The sequence below is a fragment of the Egretta garzetta genome, unplaced genomic scaffold, assembly GCF_000687185.1.
Source record: "Egretta garzetta isolate BGI_Z169 unplaced genomic scaffold, ASM68718v1 scaffold60, whole genome shotgun sequence".
Lineage (NCBI taxonomy): Eukaryota > Metazoa > Chordata > Aves > Pelecaniformes > Ardeidae > Egretta > Egretta garzetta.
In genome coordinates, this window is record NW_009258269.1 from 1,827,126 (window position 1) to 1,851,587 (window position 24,462).

Here is a 24,462-nt window from a genome sequence, read left to right on the forward strand (position 1 = left end):
ACGACAGCCGGCACAGCTCCCCGGGAACCAGGAGGGAGCTGAGAGCAGCGACGGGGGGGCAGAGCTGCTGAATCAGAAAGAACTTTTTCAACGTACCGCTGCGCTGTTTAGAGAGGCGTTTTAAAAAAGGAGCCGTGCCTTCACAGCGCACTGGTGGTCACTGTCTTGCGGAGAAGGGGGAGAGGCTCCATCTCGCTTTCCTCCTGCAACCCCGAGGAAGCCGGGCACCTCCTGCCTATACGGGCAACCCGTCAGGTCCCCATCCTCACCAGGAAAGCTCCCCAAACACAGCATGCTGCGGCTGTCCTGAGCTGGGGAAAAACGCTTTTAGGGAAGACAAAGAGGCCCCTGCAGGCAAGTGGAGATACCCTGCACCTAGCGGAAATCTCAGCCGTCTCCCCCCTGTTAAAAGTCAGGCAGGAGCTGTGACGCTGGAATCCACCATCCCAGCCCTCTGTGTTACTGAATGCTAATGTTTTCATTTTCACAAATTATATTTCAGACTGACTTGCAGAGCCCAAGGAGGCTGTGCCTTGCACTGACCTGCTCCCCCCGCAGAGGACACCGCGAGGGGACGCACGTGGGTGGAAGCATGCAGCACAAACATCGCTCTGTCACCTTTTTTCCTCCAAGAACACGTGCAAAACTTTTCCTAATCACTCTCATACACAGACCAGTAATTTATTCCAGAGCTGCAGCACGGGGGGGCTACAGGCTTCCTAAGATGGGTATCGGCCTACACGGAATGCGGGCACCAAGCCCCAGACACCCTTTCTCCCCACGCTGAGATACCTTCCCAGCAGCAGGATGGTAGCAGTTAACACCTCAGGACAGGAGTTGCTCCTTTTCATAAGAGGTAACAGCCCAGTTGCTGCATCTCCTGCCTTCCCGGCAGTTTTTCACAGCAAGAAACAGTTCTCAGCGTGACACCTATCACCTAATTTCACTTTTCCCTATACAATTCAATAATTCAGCTTATAAAGGAGGAGCCAAGAACAGTGCATTAAAAAATAAAGAACATCTCTGAAAGATGGCTTTAAACTGTGACAGGGAAAATAAGTCACTCAAGAAGTAAAGGCCAGCCCTGATCAATGATTCAGGACCCTGGAGGCCATGAGATGATGATCCACCACCTTCGTCCTGATGGCACTACAAGCCCGGAACAGAGGTACGAGCGTGCGCCGGCAGTCCCCGCCGCAGCAGCCTTGTCCTGGGCTGCCCCTGGCTCTGCTGTGGGAACACCTACTGTGGTTTCAGGGAAGCAGCAGGAAAAGCTTCCACCGAGGATGGTTTTTAAACTGTTTCAACTTAAAGAAGTTTCCTTTCAGCACCTGAGATACTCAACTTGCTTTGCTGGAGAATTCCTCCTCTTTTTCAGGCTGTAGTTGTATACAGGGGATCAGTTTTGACAGGAGCAGCAGCAGAGGGAAATTCAGGACAGATGTCACCTGCAATCGAGTTTTGTAAAGATCGGAGCCAAGCGCTCCCTGCCATTACCAAACCCGGGCATCGGACAGGAGCGGGGTTACACTGTGCCAGAACGGAGCCCGTCATTTCACACATAAGATGCACGCAGTCGCAGACTGAGACGGCACAGGCTGCTCTCAGGAGCAGAAGCTGCTATGAACATGCCACACACGCTCAAAACTTCCAGGGAACCACGCTGCTCACACAATGTAAGTACATCTCAGTCCGTAATTACCAGCCCCTGACAAATAAAAGCCCTGCCACTTAAAAAAACCCCAATAAAACAGGACCTGGACCCACGCACGATGAATTTTGGAAGACCTGTGGCCATACAACCAGTGCTGCAGGCTGGCCCGTGAACAGCCACTGCAGTTCGGATCCCTAGAGCCCCCTCGCTTCCCTGCTGAAAGCAAAGCACTGAATTTTGGCTTGGAATTCCTCAGTCCACCTGAAGTCAGGGAGCTTTAACGCTCTGAAGTGCCATTCAGAGCTCCTCCGCCAAGGGCACATAAAGCATTGCCTCTGATCTCCACCTATGGCTGCACCAGGTCCCTTCCTCACCTTCATCGACACCCAGGCCCCAATGCTTCAAGCTGCCTCCCACTTCACAGCTGGATCACTCACTAAAGTATTTTTCTCCCTACTCTGTCCAGGCTCATTTACTCCAAAGCAGAAGCTGCTTCCAGTCTTTCTTGCTAGGACTGATGGAGAGAGCTCAGAGCTGAAGCAGCCTCGGTCCCTTCCAGTCCCCAACTCAAATTTCACAGGATGAAGACCTGTAACCTTCCCTAATAGCTTCTCATAATTAAGAGACTGTCTAGAGCACCAGAAAAAAAAAAAAAACAAACAGAACCCACAAAACAATAGAATCCTTTCCTCCCTCCTAAATATCCAAGCTGTTGCGATAAGGCAGCTGTAAAATTTGCTTTTTCTTTCCAGTTGACCACACACACACACAGAGTCACAGAGAGGAAAAAGGAGAAACAATATCTTGTGGCAAGGAGACTGCACCTCCTTGGAAGACCTGGCTGCTAGAAGCAGCAGCAGGCAACTGCTGCTCCAAGCCTACAGCCTGTTCCAGAAGGTTGAGCCCAAGCACAAAGTGCCTGAAGGTGAAGTCTCACAGCTGCTGCAGATGACAGCAGGACTTGCAGGCATCTCATGTGAGCACAGCAGCGATACTCTATGATACGCTCCCAATCTAACCCCAGATACCTTCTTTTTGCATGCGAACAAAGCACAAATTCCACAAAGCTGCTGCCCCTACAGCTGGCTGACTGTTCCACCCCAGGCAGGCAACATGATCATGGTTCTCCATCAAAGGCCAGGATACCAAGAACTCCATGTTGGACACTTTTCTGCTTTTATTTTAAAAAAATCCAGAATGGATTCAGTAACAGTTTTATTATCAAGGGAATTGTTTTACCATAAGCAGAGAACAGACACAGGATGGAGCAGAAGGCTCAGACAAGCAAAGTATTTAACTTCCACATAGCCTCTTTTGTAAGAAATAATGTTACAGCTGTATTTGAAGTAACCCCTCTCCTTGAGAGCAAGGGTACTAACCTAGCTGCAGATCAAAATGTTCTCTAGCGACGTAGCCAGCCTTCTCATTGCTGTTCACAGGTCTTACTACCCAGTCACAAGTACTCCGCTCCACAGGGAGGGTCCAGACAGGTGTTAGTCTCCCAGTTCCAGCAGGACTTCCACCTCCACCCTTCCATTTAGCAACATGGTTTCCAAACTTTGATACCAGATTTAGTACACCATTGTGTCAAGTATCAGAAATAAATGATCAGCGCGTCCCCAGGTGCCTCAGTTGAATACCACGGGGCCAAACACTTAAAAGTTTGTCTGGCGTGAATTAACTTTCATCAAGTGACAATTTACCTAGCAGACACATCACTAAGTTTATACATTAAAGAATTTTATATAGAGAATACTGCAAAAACACAGTAAGTCTGAATTCTGCCCATTGCTGCTCAGGAACGTCCCTTCTCTCCCAAGCGTCAAGAAAAATCAATCTCTTCTTCATACTCTAGTCAAGGCAAGACAGAGACTTCTTATTGCTTCTCTTCCTTCTGATCCCCTGGACTTCCAGAACCCTCTCGTTCAGAGGCCATCTGTGAAAGAGTTGGCTTATTAGTTGTAGTGACAACAAAATGCTTCTCCTAGACTTTTTTTTCCCCCCCTAGCTAGCTGCTGAGGTTAGTTCTAGACTGAAGAAACCCCTCCTTCAGTGAAAAAGGGGAATTGCCCACTGGAGAATGGAAATAATCATCTCTACATGACTGCCACTAAGAGGGAGGAAATTTTCTTCCCGTTATTTATGCTTTCCCAGTGGACCTAACAAGCTTACATTGAACATTTTCAGTCTGGCATCAGAAAAGCAGCTTTCCAGAGTAAGGAGAGCTCAGCACCACCAAGGTGAGCTTGGCAGAGTGTGCCACTTCCATCCTGGGAGACTCCCCTGGACAGGTGAACACATCTGCCAGGGCTTACATGGTTGGGCCATCCACTGGGAAGGAGATAGAGGAGAAAATACCGACGGCCTTACTACTGTAATTTAGCAGACTGAACAGGAAGCCTCTTATACAATGATCCTTAAAGTAAGTCCAGATGTTACTTTAGGCACTCTACACACCTAGGGGAAAGCCCTATCTGTGTTCTTCTTGATGCTCCACATTGAAAGCTTCCAGTACTTTTTCGTACAACTCTACAGAAATGTAGCATGCTGCCTGGGAGGCAGGCTACCTACGGCAGGATGGCCAGGATTTCACCTTTTCAACTCTACCCAACTTTCTATGGCAAGCGTCACTCAGAGGGAGCTGCACCGAGACTCAGCACCACCTCCAAGCACAGCTCTTGGGTAAAAGTTGGTGTCCTGACTCATCCTTCCCCATCTGAGGGCTGTAAAGTGGAAGTGATCGTGAACCTACCTTCTTATATGCCATTTCAAAGAGCTTCAGGGAAGCCTGCTGCAGGCTGGTTGCTGCCTGCCTGATGTTCTCTCCCGTTTCAGTATCTTTACGAGCCAGAAGTTCCCTCATTTTAGCAATTTCTTCCTTTAATTTGTTGCACTGCAAATAAATCACAAACAAACACGGTGAACAAAGTGCAGGATTTCACCAAGAATCTCGTTCTTGTCCTTTCACCCACCTATTGGCCACAGCAAACCGACACCTTTTTATTTTTTTTGCCAGAAGCCATGAAGTTAAGTCTCAAACCGAGCCATATGGTCTGCCCGGACAGGGACTGTGCTCAGTTCCCAATGGGCACCTGTCCACTTCACTAAATGCACCGCAGTTGGCATTAATTGGTCTCCTTGTCTGCCGTCTCAGCAGAGGCGCCAAGGACAGAAAGCCCTGCAGAGGCTGAACAGCCCGCCAAGGATGAGAGCTGCTCTCCCTGGCACACCTCACTCGTGAGTCAGTCACCCCAGGAGCCAGGGTAAAGGGAAAAGAAAGCTGGTTTTCATCTATATTTAAGGCACGTCAGAAAGCCAACGAGTAAGGCTGTTCACCACCCTGTTTAATCCCTTTGCTGCACGTGGGAGAAGGAGCAGAGAGGCAAACAAAAGCAATACGGTCTCATCCCAGCCCCTGTAGCCATCTGTCAAACCCTCCACACAGTCTGGCATTCCTCTGTCAGACTGGCATGCTGCTGGAGAGGCAGGCCTGGAGAAGGGAGGTTACTGGGGGACAGCAGCACCGGCAGCGCTCGCTCAGCAGCATTTGCAGTCAAAACGTGGGCAGAGTTCTCATTCAGACCCACAGGAAGGGGAAGGCGATCGACACCTTCTGTGTCAGGCCACCATCTCCACCCAGACAGCACAGGGCTTCTTCCAAGCTCTGCTACCCACTTCCCCCTGGTATTCCCCAAAAGACATTACAGGGACCAACAGTCCTTCCAAGGAACAAGGATTTAAGCTCTGTGTTCCTGTGAGAGAAAACTCCAGTGATCATAATCTCAAACACAGAGTCAGCCTCAATCCATCCTAGAGAGAGGAGCTGGGCTGAAAAACAGCATTTAAACTGATCAGAGGCTACTTACCAGTAAACTATAATCTTGTTCCTTCAAACACTTTGTAGAGCCCCAGGAGCCCTTTTATTCTGCTTCTGAGAGTTGTTAACTTGAAGACTGTGCAATCTGTTTTAAACTTGGCTTTTGAAATTTCTAATGCAGAAATTAAACTGTCACTTAGAATGGTATGAAAAGCGCTCTTTTGATACTAAATAACCACTTCACTCCAAAGATAAAAGAAAAATTGGAGTTAAGTGGATACAGTAATTTTGATTGCCTCCAAGTTCTTGGGTGATTTGTTTGTACTAGTGGGGCTGCCGGGACTGTGCAGCAGCTTTGCCTTTGTCCCTCTGCTAATGCACTGGCAGGCTCTGTTCGTAATCTCTAGCTTTTCAGCAAAACTCTCCTCTCACACAGGCCACAGTACAGTTCTTATCAAATCACTGCAAGGCCAAGTCAAGGACATAATTCATGCAGAAACCTTTCATGAACAGCTTCCCAGGCTCTTAGATCTTCAGGGACACTGAACTCGCACTTTGAAGTAGGATATTTGCTATTACCAAAGCCATGTTCTTCTAAGTATGTCCTTACATCCTCCCATCAGCCACGCTCATCCCACTCATCAAGCGCAAAAGCCAGAAGAGCCAATGACTGTGCCATCTTTCCACAGCATGGACACACACACAGAGTCACTGCCACTGGCCAGAACCAGCTACGGGTTAAGTGAGAATTGAAGCAAAGATGTAGTAAGGCATCTTACCTCCTTTACTGTTACAGGATCAGAATCCACCTACCTCATCTGCTGGCAGCTGATCCTTGAACTCCTCCATCTTAGACTCTGTGTCATGGATGATGCCTTCGGCCATGTTTACAGCTTCCACACGTTCCTGGGTAAGAGAGCTTGTAAGGGCCTACTGCACACCTCACTGGCACTAAGAGTTGTGTACGTACGGACTAGCAGCTGGCATTTCTTTCCCCAAACTGCCAAATTCCATTCTAGCTCCCACCCAAGGTCTTTCTTAATGGCAAGGGAGGGGAAGAAGAAATGCAAGCAAACCATTTCTGAATGCATTCTGGCACCAGAAAGCCCAAACAGGCCGTCTATGCAAGGCAGCCCTCATGCTTTCACACTCAGCAAATCCCACTTCCCTGGAAGCAGAAGCAACTAATATAGCACTGCTGTTGGCAGACTGAGCCAGCAACTGCAGAGACAGGTCAGCTCGCTCTGCTCCTCCGAAAAGCAACAGAGCTTTCAGAAAATATTCTTGAGCTTCTTCAGCAACAAGGGCACCAGAGACAACTAAAATGCTGGGTTGTTTTACGCCTATCCCCTAATTACAAATGCCTGTAGCATCGCAACAGTGGAAAAACCCCGCTGTGCTAGGTAAGAAACACCAGCTCCTAACATTACTGTCACAAAGACAACCAACAGAGGACAGAGTAGGCTGTAAGTACAGAGGCGCAGTAGCCCTGCTGAGACATAGTTCATGTTGATACTGGGACTGCATTATTTCACCAGCGATGGTCTCTGGGACACCCAGTCCTCTGCACCTGGAGGAACAGTCTGCCCAAACAAGGGCGTGATAATATTCTCAGGAGGCTAACCGCTTACAGTGGAAAGCTGATGAAAAATGATTTCACTTCTACACTATGTCTTCACTCTTTTGGGATGTCAAAGTCGACAGCAGGGTGTCGAGTCCAGCAGAGTGATAGCTCTGTTTTTGCGTTCATGGTACTTCCATGGAGGTAAAACCATGATCATGTAGTGAGGGAATTTTGACAATTACAGTTATGCAGGTCAAGCGAAGAGACGGAGAAGTGTTAGTTAAGAAAGCAACCTAATCACCTCCATCTGATAGGTCACAGGACAGAGATGAGTCCTGCTTCAGGACTAGAACAGGGAAGAATTTCAGTGATTTAAGACACAAAGTCAAAGAAAGGCAACAGGAAAAAATTTTCAGTGCAGCCTCTTCATGCTAGGCCACCACCTACGCTTCATGGCAATGATGCAATTACTTAAACAGTGGGACTTTCAGACTAAGGTCTTAAACAGTCTCCATCTAACCTACAAATGCTAATAAGCCAACATTTTGTGGCTTTAGAGCTTTTGAGGAAAGGCAATGCTGCTTCATGTGAATTTATTCTATGCATTCTCTCCTTTAGTCCTCTTCTGATCCCTTCACTACTAAGGGTGAGATTCACAGCGGTACCTGAACACCCGAGACAGGTTTTTATGGACTAGGAGAAAGCCAAGCAGATCAATTCAGTGTGCCAGTTTCAGCCATTGCCAACTATATGCTGGTGCCATATCCCAGAGCAGACCTTCACTATGTCTGCTTAAAAAAAAAATTTAAAAAAAAAACCCCAATGCTCTATATTTAGCAGCATAATTCATTAGGACTACCCTCATTAAACCAATTAGTTCCAACCATTAATCCTAAGAATATCACAAATTCAGTTACTCAACCATGGCAAGTGTCAATCTTTTCTTAACAAAGTCAGCGAGGCTTTCAAACATCTCCTGATGGTTTTACCTGCACTGAGGGCAAATACTGCACTCAGACAAATATAGCATTCAAGATGCCACAGTGAGATTTTAAGCACTATGGAAAGCAACTTCCCACTTATGAAGGAAGAGGCTGAGGTGCAGCTTTGCTTGGCAGGTTCTGTAAATTAAACTTTAAAATAACTCAAAGTAGCTTAAGCATCCCTGTACTGCTTCTGTTTAAATGGAACACCACAGTGAAAACCCAGCTGTAGTAGGCCAGCTTTACATAAACAGGCAGGTAGACAGTAAAGAGCATTGATGACAAAGCATAGCAAGAGCTGCAAAGCTGTTTACTCATGAGTAACAGGAAGGTGACTTTGCTTAGTGCTGCCTCCACGTCACGGTAATTCTTCAGGGAGAATTAAAATGCTGGTCAGTCACCTAGGGCAAGTTACCCAACCCAAACCCAAGATCCAAATGCACCCATATACATCTTCTTGCAACTTTGGGAAGTAAACTGAATATAGGGAAGCAAGAAGATATCTGGGTAACTGCACAAGCAAACAGCTCAAGACTATGCAGACAAGAACCTACAGCTTCTGCAAGGTGGGCACAGATAATAGCACAGAACAGCAGTAACCAGCAGGTTACACTACTAGCTGGAAGATACCGTAACTATCACATTACCTTTCTTCGCCTGTCTTCCTCTGCATATTTCTCTGCATTCTTCACCATGTTCTCAATTTCATCTTTGCTAAGGCCACCAGAAGACTGGATAACAACTGCATTAGAGAAGAAGCATTAATAAAGAACATGTTCTCATCTTTGAGGATAGTATTATTTCCCAAACCCTCTCAATGGCACCAGCCTTCCTCAGGGACTCTGCACCTGTGAAGACCCCGGGGGCAGTACAAAGACAGGCAGTCTTTGAAGAGGCAGTGATGCTGCTGGCAAGATAAAAGCCTGACATTTTAGATCTATGAACTCCCCAGCTCTGCCAGATGCTTCCTGTCCACTGGTCTGCAAGTCACATTAACCATTCTTTGGTTACTCCTCCTGCAAAGTGAAGGTGCAGAAAAAGCCCCCAAACCAAAGGGGCATTCTAGCAGGTAAAAAAAATTACAAAACTAAAAAAACCCCCAAAACCCCACACACCAAACCCATACACACCCCAAAAAAACCCCAACCCAAAAAAATCCACCACCTACCACAAAAGACCCCACCGCACACGTACGCAAAAAAACAACCAACAGAAAAAAAGTCCAAACAGAAGGAATTGTTTTTACCAGGGCAGAGATTCCTTTCACTGTTGGAAAACAGCCCACGCTGATAGCAGTTTAAGACATTCCCCACCCAGCTCCTCATGCTGCCTTTAATAAGTGAACATTGTGTGATTCTACGGGCAGGCTGTTAAAGGTCCCCCCCCCTTTTTTTTCCCCTCCATTAGTGCCAGAAGTAAACTTAAGCTAATTTCTGCAGTGAAGCAGAATTCATTTCGAAAGAGAGGACCAACATCCATGATATTGCAAAGTCCAAAAAAGGGTATGCCAAGATCCTCATCAGAAATAAGTTTTCTACATAGTAATTGTCAATGGTACAAAACCCTGAACAAAGACACACACATGCACGTGCACATCCTTTGCAGTTCAGCTTTGTAGCTAAAAAATTCTGGTTGCCTATTACATCAGGAGACAGTTATTCAGAGGTAAAAGGCTGCCACACATCAAAAATCTACAAGGAAATCAAAGTAACAAGCAGTGTGGTTTTGGTAACATGTTTCTGCCAGAAGCCAAGCAGCATGATTAAGAAGAGCATATACCTTCAAGCTGCCAATACAGAGTTAACAAGATATTTCTTAACTGGAACATGCATTTGATTGCTCAAGCGGCTGCCTCCAAGAAACAACTGAAGGGCAGTATAGAGGCTTCCCAGTCAGAGACACAAGAGAGATCTATTTTGTATCAGGGGACTCTACAAATGTTTCAAATTAATTTTCTGAGCCCACAACAAGGCTTTAGAAAATGTCAACTGTGTCATTAATTACCCCAGAACACCGGGCCTAATGTTCCATTGCACGACAGAGCAAAATATACTGACAGCTTGAAGTCCCCAAGCCTCCTGCCATTTAGAGACATTTCCAGCCTAAATGGATGAAAATTAACAATGTGGTTATACAAAATACCTGCTGCTTTGAAATACTTGAAATTCAAGACCTCTGTAATGGGGTACTTAGAAACAAAACAGGGTCTTGGCACAGGGCTGATCTGTTCAGCTGTCATGCCTTGGATTGAGCAGAGATCTTCCCAGTTTCATTTCTCCCTCAAAAGCTGGCACCTTCATGCAAGCAGCCTCAAGCAGATAGCAATCTCTTCATGTGTTAGCAGAGGGCATTCCCGAAGGAACAGCATGCCCAGGAGCACGACTTAAAAACAACTTGTACAAGATGCTGGATTCCAAAACACTGATTTCTGTCCATTCAGGGCAGGATGTCACTGCTCCAAGCTCCTCAGTGACACAGGACACCCTTGTAAGCAGCAGGAGCACTGCTCCATGACACCTGGGAGTCCTCAGGTAGCCAGCCTGTACGCCCAACACCTCTCTGGGGACTGACACACACCTGACATGCAGAAGACCCCAGTAAACAGTTGCACTCTGCTGAAACATTGCTACAGCGATCACAGCAGAATGCAAGACCAAGGACAGACTGTCCTACAGTGCAAAATGACTTGGAACATGGTAAAATCCTGCCAGTGAGGACTGCCTTGACCCTGGTACAGGCAGAGGCTTCATCTCTGTCTAACGTGCAAGGAGAGCACGTCCATTGGTGGCAATCTCTGTCAGCAGGCTAACGGAGAGGGCAGAGCGCTATGTTTACACAGGCTTCACTTCCTTAAAATGAAACTACAGATCGGCTGTCACACGTTCCTTTCCCTATCTCATTCTGCAATAACCCTGTGCCCTCCTTTCCAGAGGAGGCACTGTGGCTAAGATGACTTCAACTGCATTGATGCTGCATTGGCAACAGATTGCTTACGTCACCCTTAATCAAGTAACAGGCGTCATGGTCCCCACCCCTGGACTGTGGGATGCCCATCAAGGCAGCACTCCACTACCTTTGGAGTCGCCTAGCCTTACCCTCAGCACCCAGTGTGCTATGGCACCTTCACCACTCCACACCTTTCCTCCTCATCCCTGGGCAGCATCCCAGAGTACTTACTTTGCTGTTCACGTCCGGTGCCTTTATCCTTGGCTGACACGTGAACGATACCGTTAGCATCAATGTCAAAAGTGACCTCGATCTGGGGCACTCCACGCGGTGCTGGAGGAATCCCAACCTGAGAACGAGAAGTACTTAGCCATTAGCTCCCACGCAGACATGAGCTCAGGGTACGAGGCTCCAGTGTCGGGCATGTTACCTTGGTGATCTGTCAGTTGAATCAACTATTAACTAACCCTCAGAGCAGAGTCCTCTAAATGCCTGTTGGCATCATGTAGTGAATTAGCAGTATTTGGATTTAACAGGATACAGACTTCTACGCAGAACAAGTGCACAGAAAACAGAAGAGGCAGCCCCCAAGTTTGGGCTGGAGGTGACACAGGTTCTACTTTGTGGCTGAACAAGCCACTCTTCCCCTCCAGGACATGGCAGGATGCTCCGTTTCCTCAGTTCTGGACATGACTGGACTTCACTGAGGCTACCATATTAAACGAGTGACAGGCAGTACAGCTTCCTTCAAAAGGATGGCTCTTCCTAGCAACAGCAAGTTTGGGCAAAGAGTTGTAACAGTGCCAAACTTTGCCAACACTGACCAAACCAATTCTACATAGGGAGCTGGTTAGTCAGCCGCATGCTGCTCACGCAAATCCCTGGAGCACATCTGTTCTCCAGTAAGCAGGGCAGTTCCACAGGCTTTCACAGAAAAGCAGTCCTGGGCTAGCAATGGGTTACCCTAGGGACTGCAGGCTAACATGGAGCCTGCTTCAAGTCTTGTCTGGCAACACCAGAGGAAAGGCCTGCATTCAGGTTACCTGCTGCACAGGCTTGGTAAGAAAGAGCTCTCTTTGCTCTTTGTGCCCAGAAGTGAAGAGGGCCCTTCTAGGTGATTAAGCCCTAAAGCTGCAGTAGCCCCTGTGCCACTTAAGACTCCTTAGAAACTTTGAGCTTCATCTTAAACACTAGTTGCTTCCCTGCCACTGAAAGGCTGCCCCAGAATCAGGCTGTGCCTTTGGAGACTGCTTTTTAAATACAAATAGGGTCAGATGTCTTCTGTAAGATGACTCCCTCCCCAACACGGCCTTCAGGGGTCAGCTGAAACAGAGAAGGGTTTGAACTTCTCAAGCAAGGTCAAGTCTAAGGTCACGAATACTGAAGAGCCAACATACCAGTGTGAACTGGCCAAGAAGTTTGTTGTCACTAGCCATCTCTCTCTCCCCCTGGCATACTTTAATCTCCACTTGAGTCTGCCCATCAGCAGCTGTAGAAAACACCTGTGGAAGAAGAACAGAAAGTTACTGGATAGCTAGTAAATTGCAACACACAAATGGATGCAGTTACAAGCTGACTAAACATGGAGAGGAATAAAGAGAAGCTAGTTTGAAGCGATAAAAGAATCATTAAATGCTTGTCGTTCCCCTGTTCCTCTTACAAAACACCAAAGCATTAAGACTAGCAACAACCAAGCTCACTGGCATCTCATCCTATATGCACTTGAGCACACGAAAACTGGCAATGCCATGCCAGCAGCAAGCTCCAGAGGCAACCAGCCACGTTACGAGAACATATCCTTCCGAAGCAGCAGGGCTCCTACCCCAACCCCACACCCCAGAGAGAACAAGTGTTATCAGTAACGGCACACACTAGCAGACCCAGACAAGGCAAAGCGAAAGAACAGATCAAGGGACTTACAACACAGGAAAAAAAAAACCCAACAAACCCTTTCAAGATATGCCGCCCAAGAAAGGTGATCTCAAAGGGGTGTGGTGCTCAGTTACAGAAGGTCTCCACAAAATTCTTCTTCAGAATGATGTGTTGATAATTACATCATGGCACACACACATTGCAATCATGGCCAGGCCACAAACATCCTGGGCGATCTTGGCACACATTACCTCAACTTACTCCCCCCTCTTGGGCACACTAACAAGCAACAGCGATACTCGGTGGCTGACATTAAATCTGATTTCTATGCTGCTTTTCCTCACCAGATGAGCAGGAGACAAGACTTTCTACTGGGATTATTTGGGTAGCCTTCACTGGGTGTCTGAGACCACCACAAAAGACCCACCCATCCGGAGTCAATTTGTACCTGGCTCTTCTTAGTTGGTATTGTAGTATTCCTGTTGATGAGCTTTGTGAAGACACCTCCCAGTGTCTCAATCCCCAAGGAGAGGGGAGTTACATCCAGCAGCAGGACATCAGTAACGTCACCAGCTAACACGCCACCTTGAATAGCTGCACCGATAGCAACAGCTTCATCAGGATTAACTGCTTTGCTAGGAGCACGGCCAAACAAATCCTGTACAGTCTGCTGCACCTGAATGGAGAGAAAGCACAGCTTGTATGCAGAGTGAACCATTACTGCCCAGTGCTGTGGCCACAAGAACGTGCCAGCCGTGGCTAAAGGTTTCTATCTTTATGCTCCTGCTGCCGTGTAACCCTGTGGCACGACAGAAATATTAAACTTCAGGCTTGAGACCGCTCCCTAATTCCCCATCTTCCACACACTCTGTTAAATGCACTTGTTTCATTCTAAACAACCCCTTCCCCAGAGACTTCCTTGCAATCAAGTTTGCCAGCTGCAAGTAAACCTACATCCGTCCTTCCATGTAACCCAGCGGGATTCAGAAGGGATGACTCCATGCTTATCAAGCAGGAGTCAAGGACTGCTCCCCGGGAACTTGTACAAGCCAACACTGGGCAGAACACAGTTGTCAAGGACAGTACAGCCATGGAAGCAGAGCGCAGGGAAGGTAAAAAAAATCCAGAGCAGAAGGACAGCTCATCTTGTTTGTGTGTAATAAAGGGAAAAAAAAAAAAAAGGAAATTGTACGAAGGACAGTATTTTCAAACACTTTATTTAATGGGCTGTTTCACCAGAGCAGTAGATTGGCTATGTCAGCAGACAGTCTGAGCTGTGTTATTAGCTTTTCACTGCTCTGCCCTTTTGGAAGGATGTGCTCATGATTACAGCAGATTTATTGCTGAAGTATCCAGACAGGAATGCAATAAGGTGTCTGCACCACAGCACAGCTCAGTAGCCCGCTCCTCCACCTTACAAGAGAAGGGTGTGGGACTTTGTTCCCACTCACAGCTTCCCGCCTCCCTGAGTACACCCATTAGGCACACATCAGCACAGGTGAGCGTGATGTGCCTGGAAAACTGGGCCATAAGCAAACGTCCAACTCCTCTGCGCTTAAGCCAGGAGTGTTCATTTCAGAGGAAGACACTTTATGCATGAGCATATAATTAAGTGCAAGTCTTTCCCTCTGGAGGCATATTTTACAGTACAAAAGAAACATTCTCACCACCCACTGTACGTTTCCTGGAGCACTGGCCATGTGAGCGCTCCAAAGAAGGCACGTTCCCTCCTAGCAGGGCAAAATGAACACAGCAATGCACACGAGAGAAGGCTCTGTGGTGCGTGTAACATACAGGCACTGATTTCAGAGCCAGAGCTGTAACTAGAGGCACTCAGGAAGGCATTATGTAAGCTTCAAAGCCACAGATGCTGGGCATAAAAAAGTAAAAATAATAATTAAAAAAAAAATAAATCAATATTTACATACTGTCTCCCACCCCCAAAGAATACATAATGTGTCAGGAAAGGCTTCCCCACTTCTAGAAGTGGTTTTGGTCGCTTTATACGTAGCTAACCACACCATTTTTCCTTTATTCAGCTGGAACAGCAGTGACTTCGGGAAGGTATAGCACAGTTACTCCACTTGAGCTTTGGCCAGAGCAGCAGCTTCTGTTTATCTTCTTGCTCTGATTCCCCTGCCTGGGTGACCTTCTGCACACACTAGTATCACCTCCAGCCACCAGGCTCATTTAACATTTAGGGAAGAAAAAAAAAAAAAAACCCCACACATCAAACCCCAAATCTATCCCAAGCAGGACCACGTATACACCTACTATCCTAGAAAGGACCTGCAACTCCCAAATCTTAGTAGCAAACAAATAGTCCAAGCCTGACTGATCCCTACAGAATGAGATCGTGATGATCGCGGTAGAAAAGGACAAGCTGTACCCTTGAAGAGAGCAGCGTAGACACATGTTCAGCTCTGACTTCAGGGTAGCTAAGCAGTAGCCTGCATCGCTATGAACAAGAATAGCAAATCACCAGCAGACAGCGCCTTATCTGCAAGACTCTGCATGTCAGCAGAGCAAGCTTCTATGTTACCTGTTGGTGCTTATCACCACAGAATACAAGGGCTGGGTATTGGGTAACAAGCATTTGGATCAGTGAGTTAAATATGCTTGACAACACCCAGCCTCACACAGGTAGCCAAATACACACAACCAGCAGGTAACAGAGCCGTTCTGCTTGCGCAGTTTCTTGACAGCAAGCTGTAAGTGCTCTACACAGGGGAAGAAACCCACTGGAAGGCAAAGATCACTGATAGGTTATTGTCATTGAAGGGTACCTCTATCACATGCTGAAATCCACAGCAAGAGAAAACACCCTGGGTATCCAAACAATGCTGCTTATGTTTGGTCCACCTTAGAAAGGCAAGGTGAGTTTTCAATTCCTGATACTTCCCACTTGTCTTTGTGAAGTGTAACTCAGCTACAAGCCCCCAGATCCAGAGCTAATTAAACAGGATGAGAGAGTCCCTTGCCGCTCTTTTCATGCAACTGCTTAACACATCTGCTCTGCTCCTGGGGGCCTTCAGCTGCTGAAGTTACCAGAGCTTTGAAGTTACCAGACTCCCAACTTTTCCACTACAGATGACCCTTAACAGTAAGCACAGGCCAGCTTTGCCTGTAACAGAGATTTATCTCATACCTTTGGCATTCTGGTCATGCCACCGACAAGGATGACTTCACCAATGTCACTCTTGCTGACTTCAGCATCCTGCATGGCTTTCTGGCACGGTGCTACCGTCCTTTTGATCAGATCAGCTACGATGCCCTCAAACTGCGAGCGACTCAGCTTCATGTTCAAGTGCTTTGGTCCGGAGGCATCCATAGTAAGGTACGGCAAGTTAATATCAGTCTGCAGCACAAAAACAGACAGGGAGTGAGAAACAGGAATGGAAAATAAGGCAGCCACACGCAGGTTTTGGATCAAGTTACAGGTTCTGCTCTGCCTGTACTCAAACATCTACGTGCCTGTTCACACTGCAGCCCAGTCGCTAAGTGGCAGCAGGCATACTGTTATGTTTGACGCTTCAGACAAGAGACAGGAAAATTAATTTTGCTACACGCCTCATGGTTACAACCGTTAAGTTCCAATTTTAATATTGTGTTGTTCTGAGGTCTCTCATTATTAAGAAAAACAATTTAATTTCTATCATAACCAGAGGGTAAGAGCTGAAACGTTAGAAGTAACAACCTTAATCCTCTTCCTTTAGCACAACTCAGAAGAAAGCCCATCTTCAGAGTTCCAAAACGTTTTTGCCAAATGACTAACAAAGGAAATAACTCATGACTGCTTTCTAAATGCAAACAACTCGTGTCTGACAGCCAGCCCAATGCTGTTTAGCCCAAAGTACATCAGTGCCAGGGACCATAATCCCCACTTTTCATGGTCATTTGTGAATGATCTTACAAATTCACATGCTGGATTTTTAAAGCAGATCTTATACTGAAACCACCTTGTTCAAGCGCTGAGTCATGCTGACATCAAAAGTACTACAAACCAAAGCAATTAAAAACATTAATGCTTTAAGCTCTAGAGATTAAGTTTACACAGCAAGAACTAACTGACTAGAGGTGTGCATTCACTTATAAATAGCATGGTCAAAAATATTAGGGGAAAATAGGGCCAGAATCGAGTTGTTTTTCCTTCACTGCCAAAGAGTTAAGGAATTCAGTTTTTCCTGGTATGAACAGACTGTATTTGCCAACTCTTGAGCGAGTAAAACAGAGCCTGCTATGTCTCTGGCAGAACTATGCATCCATTGTGACTGGCCTAAACTCCTTGCTATGAGCTCCCCACTGGCCAACAAAAAGACCACCATCAAAAAAAAAAAAATGTTTATTCAGAACCTAGAAATTGGCAGAGACCCCATTTCAATTACTATATAATCGACCTTAATTTCACTTAGGCAAGACTATTACACCCCCAACTTGCTGCTTCTCCAGCTCCTTATTCAGCAGTGAATAAAGGACATGCTTGAAAGCATTAATATACAAAGCAGATGGAAAAAATGATATGGGGTACATGCTGCCCATTGTCTGGGCAACCCTTCTATTGGCAAATAAGTAAAGATTCTTTATAGAAATTATTTCTTGTTATTGGACAAATTAGCCTGTTTCAGTGGAATGAGTAGCACCAAGGTTTTGGAACTGCTTGCACAAAGCTGCAAGTGCTTCCAGGAACCCAACACTACTAGCTGCAGCTGAATTCCCTGATGCCCATCATACTTCTGGAATACGTAGTAAGTTGGGAACAAGGTCACATTCCCTGCAAGATGAGAAAACACAGTGCCAGAAGAAAGTAAAAACCCAGCACCTGCAAACATTCTCAGCTTCTGACAGCTAACTGTGCTCTACCCTGCTAAAGGGCTTTCTGTTCAAGTGATGTAATTTGGTTACACAGAAGCTTGTTCTCCCACCACAAGAAAAAAGCAGCAATTTCATAGAGCTTTGTAAACAAAAATAATGCAAAACTCAGCGTATCCGTGTTTTACTGGACTGCTTTGAACCGAGCCACCTACCTGCACAGATGACGAAAGCTCACACTTTGCTTTCTCTGATGCTTCCCTCACCCTCTGAAGGGCCATGTTGTCTTTAGTCAGGTCAACACCCATCTAAGTGACAAACAATACGGATTAACAGACTCTCAGCTTTTGCACAGGAGTCATGGAGATCTTTCCTTAATTGCAGTTCACCTTCCTATCACTCTTGACTGTAAAGATGTTTGTAGAAATACAGCCTGATATGTGCACTTCTGCTGATCTCTCTCATTTCTAGCAAACGTATTTAGCATTTCAAAAACATCTGCTAGCCCTCTCTGCTCTGGAAGTGATCACACAGCAAGTTACAGATTAGGGCTTGGAAAAGCTGCTGCATCACAGAACATAAAGGCAAGATTGAATTAGCAAAGGAGTTGGAACTACATTGCTGTTTCCTACAGCCAACTCTGCATCTGTGCTGAAATGTTCAATTGGACCATGGATTTTTATTATTAAAAGTAAGCAGACTATGTATCAGATAGCCCTGCTACACTAGAGGAAATAAGGCAGAAGCACTGGTATTCTGTCTTCCAGAAGAGGAATATTTCACCTCAAGAAAACAAGTGTAAGAACTGGAAGCCAGACTAACAAGTGTCTTTAATACTCTTCAGTTTCATCTGTGCCATAGATTACAAACCAGCCCTAATCATTTAACAAAATTCCCACCCTTCCATGGAAGTTAAGCGAGGTTGAAAAACAGCATAACACAAGATTGAATCCCGATGAGATATCTTACCTCCCTCTTGAACTCTTTAACAATATACTGTAGCAAAGCCTGGTCAAAATCTTCTCCACCTAAGAAAGTGTCACCATTGGTGGACTTCACCTCAAAGACTCCCTTCTGGATTTCCAAAATGGAAATATCGAAAGTGCCACCACCCAAATCGTAGACTGCAATGCTACAAGAACAGATGCACAAAGACATTACTTTCTAGACAGTCAAGGGGCTCAGAAATCATTCTGCTCATGAGATAAGGTGTGCAGAATTTATGTTGCTGTCCACAAAAGTCAAAAGCCTTTCTAAAGACAGCAGTGAACAAACTACACAGTGTACGCATTCCTTGATCACTCTGAGTCCACGTGGAAGTATTCTCTGAAAGATGTGCTGCACAATGCGTAACTTTGCCTGTTACTTCAAAGAGGGCAGTTCCTTCTTCAAATAAATACACACTCGCATCCAATGACAAGGGCAAGGACACCAGAACCATTGTGAAACATGTTTTTCAAAACGCAAGGCTTTCACAGCACTTATAAGCTACATCAGACTTAGAAAATCTGTAACAACCCCCCTACATTTATATAAGCCACCCTTGGCAGTGACAGAAGGCTGAATGCAATCAGGGAAGACGACACAAGCTGCGGATACCGGGCACCAAATGTCAGCGTTACCTCTTGTGGCTATGCTTCAGCCCAACTGGGACAGCCCCTCACCCAGTTGTCCTCAGCCACACCTATCACTGCTACCAGTAGGTAAGATAATTATCAAAGCTGAGTGTCAACTTAATTAAGTTGCAAGTTATGGACTCACTCTCTTTAACAAGTATGGTTGGCATAGAACAGAGGTGACATAACACAGCACTGACTCAAGGCTGTGAGTCTCCTTTGGCAGAATTCCAACCAATGATTTTAAAAACGAGGAAGCAGAAGGTAAGATTTACAAAGCAAATTACGGCACGCTTATTTAAGAGAGGGTTGGTGTTATGAGCAGGCACTTACACTTTGTCTTCAGACTTGTCCAGACCATAGGCAAGTGCAGCTGCTGTTGGCTCATTAATCACCCTCAAAACATTCAAGCCAGCAATCTGCCCAGCATCTTTTGTAGCCTGAGGAAAAAAAAAGAGGTAGAGTCCTGACTACTGAGAGGTACAAAACGCAATTTATAAGCCCGAAAATTTTACAGCTTGGTGAGTACCTGTCTCTGGGAATCATTGAAGTAAGCAGGCACCGTGATCACGGCATTCTTTGCTGAATGTCCCAGGTAATTTTCTGCAGGAAAAAGGAGACAAACCAGAAAGTTATGAGATAAGAATACCACCGAGTTGTTGTTATTATGCAGTTTGAAATAATTTTCCTGAACTAAGAACAGAAGACACCTTGCTGCTCAAGAACCTGCTGCTTTCTGGGAAGATGCAGAGGGAGCTGTGGAGAAATCAAGTCCTTCCACCTAACAGGGAATAGTTTGTGGGCTTCTGACAGAACAGCAAAGCACCTCCGCCATTCAATCAGAAACCAGATGCCACTAGCAAGTGAGAATTCAGAGAGCTTAACTTGCCTTTTTAGTGCATGATACTGCAGTTTTCCATTTCTTTGGAGTATTCAACATGTGATGTACTGAAAACTTACTCATTTTCGTCCTGTTTACACAGTCTGCTGTAGGAAACATTTACGCGGTACAAATAATGTAGATATACCACCTTTACCAGTGTTTGAGACAGTAAGTCAGGAAAAATATGTATTATAACCTAACTTAAGGTCACAAACTTCTCTCTCTCAAAAAAGAGAAGGATGTAAACAAATACAGATTCAGACCTGCTGAAAAAATAAGAATGTGCACAATGTAGTGAGAATGCACAGGCAGGATTTATGCTTATGCATTAGCCCTGCACAGACCTTGCACATTGCATTATTCTGTGTTGCTTGCAAAGCCAGATCATTCCATATCTGAATTCATGTAGCATCCAGGGCAAAAACCCAACAGACCTACAGGAAGCAGACCCTTGCCTAAGGCAGGGAAACACCATCCCCAGATGCTTACATACCACATACACATATTTTACTCTTGGGTGGAGCTTTAGCAAGTGTCCAGGACCTAACATTGAAAAAAAAATCTTTGGATGAAGCTTCAGTAACAATCTTCAGTCCTGTCCTCCAAACACTTATCACTGGATGCATAGCATTTACCAAACAAGGATACTGACTTATCTCTATGTATTATACTCTGTTTCCCCAGAAACCACACTAGGAATAGAAAAAAAGAGAAAAAATTCTCCAGGCCAATGTATATTTTCCCCTAGTGAAGATTCAAAGTCACCGCTGGCTAAGCAGCTATTCCTTCAGCCCAAAAATCGTGTCCCTTGAACACTCCCTTTCTTTGCTACGTATCTAGCAGCTGAGTAAGAACAAAGCCACTCAAAACTCTGGCTGCCACAGCCCAGGCTCAGTTGCAGCCAGGGAGGCACAAGGACTGCAGCTTACAAGGAAAAGGAGCTCCCCCTTCTGAGTAAGCGTGCATTCAATTCCATTAAAATTGACTATCAACTCCATCAGTACTCAATTTTGAGAGGAGTGTTTTAAGTAAAGCGCTAGTTAAAGCACTAGTATCTTGCCAAAGATCCAAGACTGAGGTAGGCACTGATCTTCCTTGAGGCTTCATAACAGCCCAGCACTGCACCCTTCCATGACCTGCCCCACACAAGGGCCTGCTATACAAGGATTCCTGTACAAAAAAGGTACCTTTATGGCTGCTGCACTTCCATTTACCACAGCCCTACACCAAGGTCACACGTGTGCACACAGACAGCAAAGACCAAACTGTACCAACCTGCAGTTTCCTTCATCTTCATTAGTACAAAGGCACCGATCTGGCTTGGAGAATAGAGTTTCCCATGAGCCTCTACCCAGGCGTCACCGTTGGAGGCACGGACAATTTTAAATGGAACGTTCTTACTAAAAAGCAGAAGAATTCCACATTCAAATTCTGTATCAGCACACAGCACAAAATCCCTGCAATTAGTATCAGCAGATGAACATGTACAGGTTCTAGACAGTGAATGCTGAACTTGCCAACAGCCGCCTCAGATCCAGTGAGTCCCAGACGTACCAGTATACTACTACTGCTTTCAATCAGCTACATCATTTAATCGTAAGCTTTAGGTATGATCATAAAGCTTTGATTATAAACGCCCTCAAGAATGAGAGAAGTCTTCACTGGTAGATGCTGACCATTCTGCTCAGTGTCAGCAAGGCTTTTTTTTTCTTCTTCTCTGAGAAGCTTAAGGTGATCAGCAACTACTGTAGCAAATACAGCTTGGCCCTCAGAATATGAACAACAAAACTTTGAGATGCGAGGGCATAACTACTTCACCCCAAAGAGGATTGTATTTTAAAACATAACACATCATGTTACCCACCCTCACTTACATATCCTTCTTCACTTCAGAGTCATCAAAGCGCCGCCCGATGAGACGCTTGGTAGCGTAGAAGGTGTTGTGTGGGTTAGTTACTGCCTGCCGCTTCGCTGGCATTCCAACCAAGCGCTCACCGTCGGCCGTAAATGCAACAACTGAAGGTGTTGTCCTGGCACCTTCAGAGTTTTCCAGCACCTATGTAAAACAAAAATTTAACAGGGTGCCATCAAAAAATATCGCCTCCAAGAACACCAATTTGGACATTCAACTTCTAATAATGTTACTGAAAGCTGGGATTATTTTTTTTCCCACTCACTTTCGCTTGCTTTCCTTCCATAACTGCCACGCAGGAGTTCGTTGTACCCAAATCAATTCCAATAACGGCACCTTTAATTGCTTCTGAGCTGTAAAATACATTGTGGGAAAAATAAAATTACTACTACAAGAAAATAACTACATAGCAAAAAAAAACTTTCCACCCTGAAGACAGGAGAAATTGATTTTTCACTAGATGTTCAAGCATATGCACACTGTATTCTGACCCAAGGCATTCACCAACTCTTACACAGGAATTTAACCTTGTGCCTCTGTTTTCAATCAGATCACTTACAGGTAAATCCTTGCTTCTTTAAATAAACATATAAAATATTATTATTCACCAGAATAATCTTTGCTGTATATATTTTCAACATCCCTTAAGAATTTGACATAAATCAAAATTGTAACTAATTCTGTCCCTACACAGACAGGACTTGTTTTGGGTTACTTTTAATGTTCAATCTGGTTTGAAAACATCCACTTGGAGTCAAAATGCTAATCATAAATTGTATTGGTTTATTTATCATTGCTTAGCATGAAGAAAAGGATATACAAACATAGCAAATTATTCAGCCCATGCAGGGTTCTCTGAGCCAGAGTTAAAGATAACCATCTTTTTGATCCCGAGGAGCAACAAATTAATTTAATTCTGAAAAATGGGGGTGGTTCTCACAAGAGACAAATTTGAACCTCCTCCTTCCTTCTAGGAAGAGCTGTATTAGCTCCTTCAAGGCTAGAGAGAACTCCCGAATCATCGTTTTGCCTTATAAACAAAGCCATGCTCTGGGATGGAGAAAGCAGACTGAGGGCAGAGCAGGGCCCTGTTCATTACCAGGGTATCACCTTCTCACTCCCCAAGAGGCCAAGTTGCTCTAACTCCAGCCCCAACAACATAAAGCAGCGATCTCAGAAAGGTGCAACTGCTCGGCTCCTCTGCATGAACCAGAGCTGGGCAGTTTTCCTAATACAGATTTCCCATTCTGCGTCCTGAATCAGCATCAGCCACGAAGCATCTGATGAGGTTACACAACTAACTGCTGCTCTTTTCCTATTATCTTGCAAAAAGGAGAACAAGTGATTAAAATGCATGAGCTGGTTAAAATAAACTTTATCCGTGGTGAAATGGAGCCACGCACCACTCTGGTTTCAGGCCAGTGTTAAACAATTTGTCCCATCAATGCCTGTGGCATTGATTTCTTTGTTTCTTAGTTTGGTTTTTTTTTTTTTTTTAATCAAACAAATCTCAACAATCCACATATGGTGGATACTGCTAGTGGGGGGAGAGGGGGGGCGGGGAGGGAGAACAATTCTTAAAAGTTCTCCTAGAAAAAAAAAATCCAAGAGGTAAAGAAACAGCTTTAGGAAAGGTATATGCATAGGTTCTAGTTTTATCTTGCTGGTTTTGCTCTGTTTACTTCACCTCTGACTCCAATAATCAGCTTTGGTATCAGAAGGAGAATAAATATAAATCCCAAAGGGCCAAAGATGAAAAAACAAGTTAATACTTACGCATATCTTCTACTGGATGCCGCTTTGAGAACATTTTGACTGAGGCCATTCCAAAATGTCTACAAAATAAAGATATTCTAATGAGAACTTAGTTCTGAACATTAAGCAATCTGCAAGCCGAGACTTTCAAAGGCAGACAGCTTCTGAAGCAACACGGTCCGACCACAACGTCCCATTTTTAAAAGCTTAAGTGCAAACTAAGGAGGAATTTGAGGAGTCAGACTGATGTGGGGAAAACAGACTCCCCAATCTGTAGGACTGTACAGTCAGTATGGTTATTCAGCGCTGGGCAGCACGGGGGGCAGTCCCACCAAAGTCCTGCGCACCGCAACACAGCACCTTGCCCCATTTATAGGTAGCAAAGCGTTACATAGACATGAAGTTTCCCAATACGCCCATACACAGGCATAACCTGTCCCTGCTGCGTAGTAAAATTAGTTTCAAGAGGTCGTTTCCATAAGTCCCTCCCGACTGCGCATGCTCAGTCATTTGAGTCGGTGGTCTTCAGGGGTCGTTTACTTCATCCACTCCTCTTCTTCACCTTGTCCTTTTGGCGAACTTCAGCTTCTACCCCCCTTATTCTGCTGTCAGGACAACACAGCCGGTACCAGCCGGCTCCCCATGCTTGGA

The 24,462-nt window shown here is 45.4% G+C and overlaps 1 protein-coding gene and 1 non-coding gene across 2 annotated transcripts; both read right to left on the bottom strand.

Annotated features, from left to right (window-relative positions):
• Positions 1 to 2,856: 2,856 nt before the first annotated feature.
• Positions 2,857 to 23,934, bottom strand: HSPA9 (heat shock protein family A (Hsp70) member 9). Its single transcript, XM_009649669.2, has 16 exons — positions 23,833 to 23,934; positions 22,322 to 22,409; positions 22,019 to 22,200; positions 21,420 to 21,544; positions 19,791 to 19,864; positions 19,595 to 19,701; positions 18,615 to 18,777; positions 17,861 to 17,953; positions 15,985 to 16,194; positions 13,285 to 13,512; positions 12,362 to 12,466; positions 11,196 to 11,313; positions 8,666 to 8,760; positions 6,285 to 6,377; positions 4,407 to 4,547; positions 2,857 to 3,590 (listed from the first exon to the last, which is right to left on the bottom strand). The coding sequence occupies exons 2-16, from the start codon at positions 22,340 to 22,342 to the stop codon at positions 3,531 to 3,533; spliced, it is 1,815 nt and encodes a 604-aa protein (XP_009647964.1). The 5' UTR covers positions 22,343 to 22,409; positions 23,833 to 23,934; the 3' UTR covers positions 2,857 to 3,530.
• Positions 12,958 to 13,028, bottom strand: LOC118451747. Its single transcript, XR_004841300.1, has one exon. It is a non-coding gene; the product is annotated as a small nucleolar RNA SNORD63 (small nucleolar RNA).
• Positions 23,935 to 24,462: the final 528 nt, after the last annotated feature.

Excerpts from the sequence above, each read along its gene's own strand:
- HSPA9 (XM_009649669.2), bottom strand. The coding sequence starts at position 22,342 with ATGGAAGGAAAGCAAGCGAAA. Across the intron at positions 17,954-18,614 it reads TTAAAGAGTTCAAGAGGGAG|ATGGGTGTTGACCTGACTAA; the intron begins GTAAGATATCTC and ends TTTGTCACTTAG. Across the intron at positions 13,513-15,984 it reads GCATGACCAGAATGCCAAAG|GTGCAGCAGACTGTACAGGA; the intron begins GTATGAGATAAA and ends CTCTCCATTCAG.